Raw genomic sequence first — 9,998 nt, 5'->3', positions numbered from 1 at the left:
ATAAATCTTGTCATCAACTCTCTATTACCAGGTGCAATAAATGGTACTACCGGCCTCTGGGTAGGTTGAATTGTTCATGAGAAAGCAAATGGTAGACATATTCCACATGCTCTTCATCTAACGGTCACCCTACCACCACATTTTATTTTATTTTTTTTGTTTATTTATGGAAGAAAAAGGTATCAGATAGCGTCCTTCCTCCACTTTCTTTTGAATAAATCAATACATACCCTTTATTGAATGGTCCACCTCCACCCACACAATAACGGTAACTTTTTCAGCCTTTTCAAATTGCATACCAACCACATTCTTTTCCCCCACTTTAAATCCCACTATTGCTTTAATTAATAAAAAAAATAAATGCAATACTAAACAATAAAACAATGTTTTATAGGTAAGAACAAAAGAAAGAAAGAAAAGTCTCTCTAGTCTAGTCTCTACATAATTTGGTCGGAAAGTGAAGGCAGTCGCTTGAAAACGTTGACTGGAATAGACGGCATGTCGTGGCGGAATCTAGGATGGCGCAGATAATAAAACCCCGACACCAACACAAAGGCTTTAAACGGCACAGCATAAAACATCAACGACGCAAACAAACAGAAAACGACAAAAATTCCAGTAGCCCGTGGGTCCTTCCAGCTAAACAAAGCCTCCAATCTCTCACCTTGTGCTGCCACGTCACCTAAAAGTATTTGGGCTCGCCCAGCTAACGCTCGCAACCGATCGTACCTGATTCTAACCTGTTCTGGTGATCGTGTGGTTGGAAACCCATCGAATTCTTCATCAAGCTCATCGAGGCTCACTGCTTCCACGTAGGACAGTCTTGTGTCTATATTGTGTGGGACCCTATGGCGATATCGAAATCTCAATAGGATCATCAAGAAAGCGTACATGAATACAGTGGGGAGCACTAGATTGGGACACAGAGCAATAGCTATTAGCACCACGTGTACTAACATAGTTGTGGGAGGATGTACCCACGTGCGAATCCCATCTAGCCAACGTGCCAACGTGGCAGCACGTGTTAAGCAGCCCACCACTCGGAACCAATTGGCTTTGCTTCTTCTCATGCTCCACACGTGCGTGTCCGAGTCCAACATGAATTGCACCACCTCTTGACCCAAAGCTGGTTCGGACCTTGCTAAACGAGTCGTCACTATTTTCATTGCTGTGTGGCGTAGGATATCTTGTTGGGCGGGACCCATCGGACGGACATAATGCATTCTCGGAAGCATCGGACACGTGTAGGCTTGGATTAGGCTCAACCAAGATGGGCAAGTGAATCTAACGGCTATCTCAATCTCTCCCATTTTATTGGCCCCATTGGGCAGCAATACTGTGAGGGGATACGAATTTATGTAGATCCGATTTGAATCGAGCGTGGATAGGCGTACACGTATTTTTCCAATGCGTACGTCTTTCTCAGATTTGGATTTGTACCTTCCATTATCGAAAACCCCAATAGTAAGTACTGTGCAAGGATCATACACATCCCAAGTATATTGTTCGTTCCACCGTGGAGTAAAGCGATCCAGAATGGTACGCGTACGAACCCACTTGGGACCATACTTGGCGACCACGTAAGCGTCGACGGTGCCACGTGTACCGTTATCTTTGGTTTTGACGGGTAGTAAATTTGTGGCGCCACGAATCCCAACCTCAAGCAAGCCTATTGGAGGTTTGGCTAGCTGCTTGGAGGAAGCACGAACATCGCTAGTCACGTGCGCAGCCTCATCTAGCACGTGATATCCACCTTCCAAACATACTCGGACGTGTATTCTTCCAGTGTACGAAAAACCACCGTCAGCACCACCAACCAAATTGAACCATCTTGATTTTGGATCCGTCTGATCATCTATCCTCCTCTCAATGCTCGCCACATGTATCTTAGCATGGCCCACTGACGACGACTGTTGTCCGTTACCGTTACTCACATCCTCAACTGTTACCACCAAAAACGGCTCAAACGGCTCAGCGGCCACGAAAACAAGATCTTCATTCCACGTAGGATTATTTGCTGAGCTGCCAGATGTCCTGCTCCTGCACGTCTTAAATACTTGAGCCCCCAACTGAGCCTTTACTACATAATAATTATCTGGACTCCGAACCTTCTTGTTATTATTATTAATAGGTTCGGATAGCTGCTGCAATTGCAAATCTTGGGTTTGGATGACCGTTAGTCTCAGATACCAAAGCTTTGGAGACAAGTAGACCTTAGCTCGGGTCTCCGGTATCAACCCACCCGAATCCGACTGCCAAGCCTCCTGGAAAGCCTCGTCGGATTGAGTTCCGAACCAAACAGCTAGCATGACGTCATTTCCTCCTGAACCTGAAGAAGGATTTTCGGCTTCCAAATCCAAAGTGTACCATTGAGGAGCTAAAGGACTATCTGGTGGAACTCGCTTTGGGACTTCTTGTAAATCAAACGACACCGTTCCCAAACAACAACAGCTCTCAGAGACAGAGTCAGAGGCAGAGACTTCATCAGCCCTGTACACAGACAGTTCTAATGAAGTGGAATTCAATCCCTCTTTATCAAACGCAAAAACTTGATCCCAATCCTTATCACTCTGACTCTTGTTGGTTTTGATACTGTGTGTTCCGATCACAAGCTTGGCATAAAAGCAGGAGGAAGAAGGCGCAACAGATTCCTCAGACTTAACCTTAACCTTAACCTTAACCACACGAACATATAAAAAAGGCATACGATCCACCAGATCGTCAGCACTACCACTACGACTCCTACTGCTTATAAGAGAACGTAGCAGCTCAGCCTCGTTTAAGCCTCCAACAACAACCACATCTCCGGACTCGGGTTTTAAATTTTCTTTCTCATTATTAGTTTGCTGCTTCTTCTCGGAGTGTACCTCAGCTGGAGGAACTTCTTCGGGTTTAGGCACTTCCTCCTGTTCTTTAGCTGCTGCTTCTTCTTTTGGTTTCTCTTCTTCCTCTTCTTTCTTTTTCTCCTCCTCCTTCTCCGGTACCGCCTCTACTTTCTCTTCCGTCTTCGTCTTTTCCTCTTCTGTGGGTGGTTTCTTCTCTTCCTCCGCCGCCGCTGGATCTGGATTCTCGTCAATGTAATAGACTTTAAGCCCAAGCTCTCCTTTAATCTGGGAAAACACGCTCCGCTTCTCTAACGGATAGTACACAATGGCTTCTGAGCTGGACTTGGCAAAAGTGGTTCCAGCCATCTTTACTTTACCAAGAAAGTTGCTTCTCTTACCAGTCTTCTTGTCGTTGTAGAGATTGATCTCCAACATCTCCGACTCCATGGTCTCCTTGTCATGGACCATAAACTCGTGCTTCTCGTCCCACTCCGGGTTCAGATCTCTGAACTTTGTCTTCGTTCTCCGCCTCTGCCCATCAAAGTCTACAATGGCGTAGGCACTCGCTGTTCCTTGACCGTCTTTCGGCATTAGATTCTTCGCGTTGCAAACTTCCACCACCAGCTTTCTGCCACAGCTTTCAGCCATAGCTAAATTTTTATTCAAAAAAAAAAAAGTAAAAGAAAATTTATTTTGGGGTATGAATTTTTCGAGTTAAGACACAGAGAAAAACAGAAATGTGAGTTTGAAAATGAGAGATATGACGGAGAGAGAGAGATACATATAGTGATGTGATCTGATTTAAAAAGGAAAAGGGTAGGAGCGTGGACACGTCAGATGGGACACGTAAGACAAAAGTTGAAACGTGGCGAGATCTTGGAGTGCGAGATTTGGCATGTGATGTGGATTTCTGAGATGAAACAGCGTGCCTGTTGCCGAGTGCTAATTACCTTGCTAAATAATAATAATAATAGTAATATATGTGGATTCTTTCATTCTTTGTCTGGTTGGATTTGGAGCTTTATTTGGGATCATATTTGAATAATAATTAATATATGGTTTTTTTTTTTTTTTTTTTTTTGCTTTTTACAAAAGTCCATGAATTTCTCACACTTTCGGTGATCATGGGAATCATGGGAAATATTGTACAGATAGAAATGGGAATACATAAACATTTTTTTTTTTGAGAAGTAGAATACATAAACATAAAAACATATATAATGCTTTTTCTTTGGTGAAAGTGTAACTATTCTGTTAGGATGGGAAAGAACACAAGAAGGAGGTGACACACGATTAAATTAAAATTATAAAGTAAAAAAAAAATAAATAAAAAAAGGTATATCATTTCAAAGGAGAGATCATATGCTTAATTAGATTACAACATATTTCAATTTGTAACCAAGTAGTTCCACTCTTATTTTGAACAGAAGATATCTTGTGACGCATGAGTTTCATCATGTGAAAATATTTCATGTATTTAGGTAAGTTAGTAGGCCTATTCATTTACTAGCAAAACATGCTTTTGGTATTGCTAATTTCTCTGTTTGGATTGAAGAAAATCATTGTTTTATTGAATAAACTCTTCTTCATGATGTACTTGTTGCTTTCCATTCTTAATAAAATTTATGCAGTGTTCTCATAAAAATAAATAATAAAAAAAAAAAAAAGATATCTTGTGACAGTTTTATTGTCTATGTATAGCTTACCGTAACGATTTATCAAAATTCAAAAGAAAAGGGGGAAATAGTTCAAAATGATGTTATATCCTAATTAATCAAACACAATAGTACTATTGCTTTTGACTCAAAAAAAAAAAAAAAAAAAAAAAAATAGAGATCTGCAGATGAGGAAAATATATTTCACTCCAAGAATGTGATATAGTATATGATAAATTGTTAATTAATCTCGTTCAGAATGAATGAGTTTGATATTCCCGTAAGCTCTTAATCTAGGGAGAGTAAGAAAAGGGTTCATTCAAAATTAAGTTATTTATTTTGGAGAACTGCAGACATGTTGTTAAGAGATATAATTAGAAATTACCACCGATTGTAGGGGCCAGGTATATATTGCTTTGCTAAGGGCACATGATTTAAGCAGCGCACTATTTTGAATTTTGGAGTACCTAATTTTTTTGCTAGCTACTTGGGAATAATATTAAAACACTCCCAAGCCTAGAAAATTAGTTGGAGGAGATTACTAGCATATTTTGGTGGTTAAATATAATGCATGGTTAGGTCTACAAATATAGTTCTAGGAGGGGGGGGGGGGGAATAAATGATAAAGAAAAAACATCTAAATAGGGTTTTGATTCTCACATATCCATTATTTCACATTAATTTTTTCTTGTCCACTTCTATGTGATAAAAATAGACATTTCTCTATGCATCAATTGTGAATATATGTGTGAAATAGTGGATTTAGACCAATGTAAAAGAATATTCTTTTATTCTAAATAAACTCAACCCTTTTCCATGAGACTAAACCCAAGTAGCTAACCTAAAGGTGATAACGATGAAGCGTAGTTTATTATAATCGTGTTTGAACTAAAACAATCTGTTACAGTTTGATTTGTCAAAACATCCATAGTAGTGGAGCTATATTTTTAGCTATTTGGCATCATAAAAAATTATTTTATCTATTTTACCTACTTACATGCTGCAGTAGTGGATCTATTTTAACTTTCAACACAATAAAATAATATATCTACTACAATAAAATAATACATCCCACTATAAATTAAAAAAAAAAAAAAAAAACCACAAATATTCTAACCAATAGTGTGAACACAATTTTTTTTTGAGCTACAGTGCACAGCTATCTTTAGCTATGCATTGTTGCTGAGAAGCCAAATTTTTTGGCTATAGCTCCACTACTGCAGCTCCAAATAGCTTTTTAGTGGTGCTAAAAATAATTTCTTAGCACCATTGCTACAAGTGCTCTCATCGGAACTCATCTATCTCTACCAACTTTACTCACAAAAGATTTTGAAGAGAGTAAGGTTAAAAATACTACAAATTTTATTAGATAAATTTGTATAACCGTCGTAGTAAAATTGAAATTGTATAACTTTCATAGTAAAATTGAAAAAATCACACTATTCACACCACTTTTTTTTTCTTTTTTTTTTTTTTAAATTATAAGGGGGAAGAAAAGACAAAATGATTGATACCTAATCTTACAACGTCTCTAATGCCATTTCAGTAATTATATAAAATGATATAGGTTAATTATAACGAGTTGTCATCTGAGAACCACAAGAAAATACGGAGTAGCAGTATATAGATCAGGATTCTCATTGGATTCAGTTCATTTGTCTTCTTGAATTGCTCGCTAAACGGCTAAACCCTTTTATAAAAAGGGCGCAAGTACTTATCAAAAAAAAAAAAAGGGCGCACGTACACGTAGTTGAGCACTTGCAGCCTTTTGCAAAAATGAACGTTGCTTTGTTGTGTTGTGGTGCTTCGATCCCCCGTCAGTAGGAGAAAGGATTAATTAATAAAGGAAGTGGTTGCGAACTAGAACATGCGTGCAACGATAACCACTCGATTTGTAATATTATTAGTATTGCTAATTACCAACGTGCTTCACTGACACAAATAATAATACTACCAAGTACCAACGTACTTCACTTACACAAATGTTACCGATATCATATATATATATATATATATATATATATAAATAACTGAAACTTATACAATTTTTTTCGTCAACACAATATATTATTTTTATTTAGTCTAAATTTAATAATGAGTGAAACTCTATTTCTCTAGTAAGTCCAACTTAAACTCAAACTCATCATTTTTTTTAACAAAATTATTTTTGTTTAATTCAAATTTAACAAAGAGTGAAACTTTATCTCTCTAACAAGTCCAACTTAAACTCAAACTCTATCTCTCTAACAAGTCCAACTTAAACTCAAACTCATCATTTTTTTAAATTAAAATTATTTTTGTTTAGTCCAAACCTAACAAAAAGTGAAACTCTATCTCTCTGAACAAGTTCAACTTAAACTCAAACTCAAACTCATCATTTTTTTTTAATCCAAATTTAACAAGGAGTGAAACTCTATTTCTCTAACAAGTCTAACTTAAACTCAAACTCAAACATTGATAATTTTTCTTTAATATTTTTTAGTTTTTCAGAAATTTTAATATATGAATTTTTGAGTTATTTTTTTGTAATATCTAAAATTGTTTGACAAATTTTTTGTAAGTCATTGAACGTTCAAGCAATGGCTTCTTTATCAATTTGTAACACAAATTGAAATTATACAAGAGCAAATCATGCAATAGTATAGTTTCTTAATCAATTTAAGATTTTATAAAATTATTTTAGTTTACCTTACAAATAGGTAAGTTCCCGTGCATGGCACAGGTTAACGACTAGTCATTAATAAAGTATGTAGCCTTCATTTATAGTGTATGGCAATGTTTTTCATCAAAGTTGTCTCTGTATTTTATAAAGGAACTTTAAATTTGAATAAAAATCATGGAAATTAAATTAACAAAAGGCACCTTTTAATTAAGCTAGATTGTAGGTTTCAGTTAACTCAACTGGAAGTCTCTGATGGTTGAATAAGAGATTTGAGGTTCAATTCCACCTATACCAAAAACCGATATTACCAAAAACCGATATTGGTGTCTTGGTCTAATAATAAATAGCTATCATCAGGAGTGGACATCATAGGTTGAAACTCTCTAAAAAAATTTTAATCTAGAAATTTTTTTTTTTTTTGGGTAAATAGAAAATGAGAAATTAATTGTATATTTAATCTTCTTATTCTTCAAAGCAAGAGATGGATGAACCACGTGTGTAGAAATTAGAACCTTTGATTTAGAAGTTGAAGTTGGCTATCTAATTTCAGGTTAATAAACATATGTTTAAAGAAATACAAGAGATGGTCGCTGAATACAGAGAATCCTAAGGATATAAATACTACACGTCTAGTGTTAAGTGTAAATGGACTTTATACCACAAGTGGGTATCTTGGGCCATTATATATAACCAATATATGCAGCATCTCCCTAAAACACAAGGTGAGCTTGACGATCCTTTCCCATCAAAAAAAAAAAGAGCTTGACGATCCTTGTGTTAAGAACAAGCCTGAGAAATCATTTAAAAAGGCCTTGATGATGCCTCGAAGATGACCTTGGAAGTGACCGGTGTGATCACTGGATGTAAATTTGGAACAATGGAGGAAGAACCGTGAAAATTGAAATGATAATAAAAATATATCTAAATCAAAGAAAAAAACAGAAAGAAAAAAAAAATATATATATATATATATATATATTTTTGTGGCCCATTGGACCCATGGGTTGGACAATTTTTTTTTAATTGCTATTATTATTATTATTATTATTATTAAATTGAGCATTAGAACAACACCATTACAAATAAGAACAAATTTATAATCAAATAATCTTGAGCATAACACCTAAATAACACAAACTATGTGAGAAGAACTTAGGGTTTAAATTTTATTTAGGGCTTAAAATAGGGGTGGGAGTGGAGAGAGAGAGAGAGAGAGAGAGAGAGAGAGTGAGAGAGAGAGAGAGAGAGAGAAACATGAGATAGGAAGGAGATTGAAATGAGGAGAACTTAGGGTTAGGGTTTTTATTTAGGAAGAGTGGCAAAATTGTATAATATATATTTTTAAATATATATATTAAATATATTTTTTTAATTAAATATAGGTGGATTGGGTTGGGTTAAGTGGATAAATCTTATGACCCTAACCCAACCCAACCCACTGTAATAAAAAAAAAAAAAATTTAAAAATTATTTTAAAATTTTAAAAAATTCATTGTCCAACCCAATCCACCAACCCCTAAAAACCAACTCAACCTAGTGAGTTTAGGTGAATCAAGTTGATTTTGGCAAGTTGGCTACACAGTTCTAATCGGATCTATTTTTAATATAAGTCATTGTATATTTTGTTTGAAGGAGCTTCAGAGTGTTCAAGAGATCATTGGCATTGATTTCTATTTCCCGAGTAGATGAAGATTGTTATATATGCCAGTCACATAGAACACCCTTTAGTCCTAAACCGATTCAAAAAATCTCCAATGCCAACACGTTTGATGCCAAATTGAGAACCCTACCCAAAAAAAAGAGAGAGAGGTATATTGCTACGTGACAAATTTTTATTGATTTTTTATTTAGATTTACTATTAATATCCCTTTTCCACTTGTTGATAATAATGCTAGTACCAACGGTGTCTTGGTCTAGTGGTGCCAGGGGCTAGACTTGGTAGGGCGAACTAAGGTTCGATCCCCCGCAAGCCCGTTGGGAGGAGTTTAAAACCTTAACCCCGGGACCCGCTCCGAAACCGGATTAGTCGGCCCAGTGGGTTCGGATACCGGTTGGGAAACCAAAAAAAAAAAAAAAAAAAAAAAAAAAGATAATAATGCTAGTAGGTATTTTATTTTGACCATGTCTTTGACCCCGAACTTTTTTCTTTTCTTATTCACAAAAAGACCTTGGTGCCTTTGCTATTTCCTAAAGCTGTTAAAAACTATTCCAAATCCAAAGACTATCAAAAGCTACTCCACCCAGATTTGGTTCGGATGCAATTGCTAGGGTACTATACCAGTGCAATTATCCCATTCCTACACACAAAATTTTCTTACCATTTTTTTTAAAAAAAATTTCTCACTTTACTTATTTAAGAGTAAGTCAATAATTTCCACTACTTTTATCACAACTTGCCACAAGTTGTAAGTGGTGAAAAAAAAATAGCGAGTCTATGTGGGTCTATGATTTCACCACTCACAAGTAGTCATGTGATAAAGTTGTAGAATTAATTGTGATACCGGACTTACTATTTATTTAATTATTGAAATTGAGAGTTTCTCTTTTGAACTTTTAATTTTAACCATTGATAGCCATTTGCATCAGGTGCAATACTGATCTCAATCAGCTCCATCCATCTCTTTTGTTAAAATCATGAGTTTTCTTAGTTTCTTATTTGGTTTTCTAGGTTTTGTTAATGGAGGAAGGACACATGGCATTTTGGTGAGTGCAAAGGTGGTTCTAAAGAAGGGCCCGTTTGGTACGTGTATTTAAACAACAATTTTCAATTTTTTTGGAAATACGTGTGGGTAAAAAAGTATGTGGAAATATGTGTAATATTGTTTAAAAATTGAAAACATGTATTTAAACAAGTC

General features: G+C 35.9%; 1 protein-coding gene across 1 annotated transcript; it reads right to left on the bottom strand.

Moving 5' to 3' along the window:
- Positions 1-263: 263 nt before the first annotated feature.
- On the bottom strand, positions 264-3,608 carry LOC115954179 (FT-interacting protein 7). Its single transcript, XM_031072086.1, has one exon. The coding sequence runs from the start codon at positions 3,471-3,473 to the stop codon at positions 438-440; it is 3,036 nt and encodes a 1,011-aa protein (XP_030927946.1). The 5' UTR covers positions 3,474-3,608; the 3' UTR covers positions 264-437.
- Between the last annotated feature and the right edge of the window lie 6,390 nt (positions 3,609-9,998).

This window comes from Quercus lobata, chromosome 7 (genome assembly GCF_001633185.2).
Source record: "Quercus lobata isolate SW786 chromosome 7, ValleyOak3.0 Primary Assembly, whole genome shotgun sequence".
In the NCBI taxonomy this organism is placed as follows: domain Eukaryota; kingdom Viridiplantae; phylum Streptophyta; class Magnoliopsida; order Fagales; family Fagaceae; genus Quercus; species Quercus lobata.
This window is presented reverse-complemented; position numbering and strand designations above follow the sequence as displayed.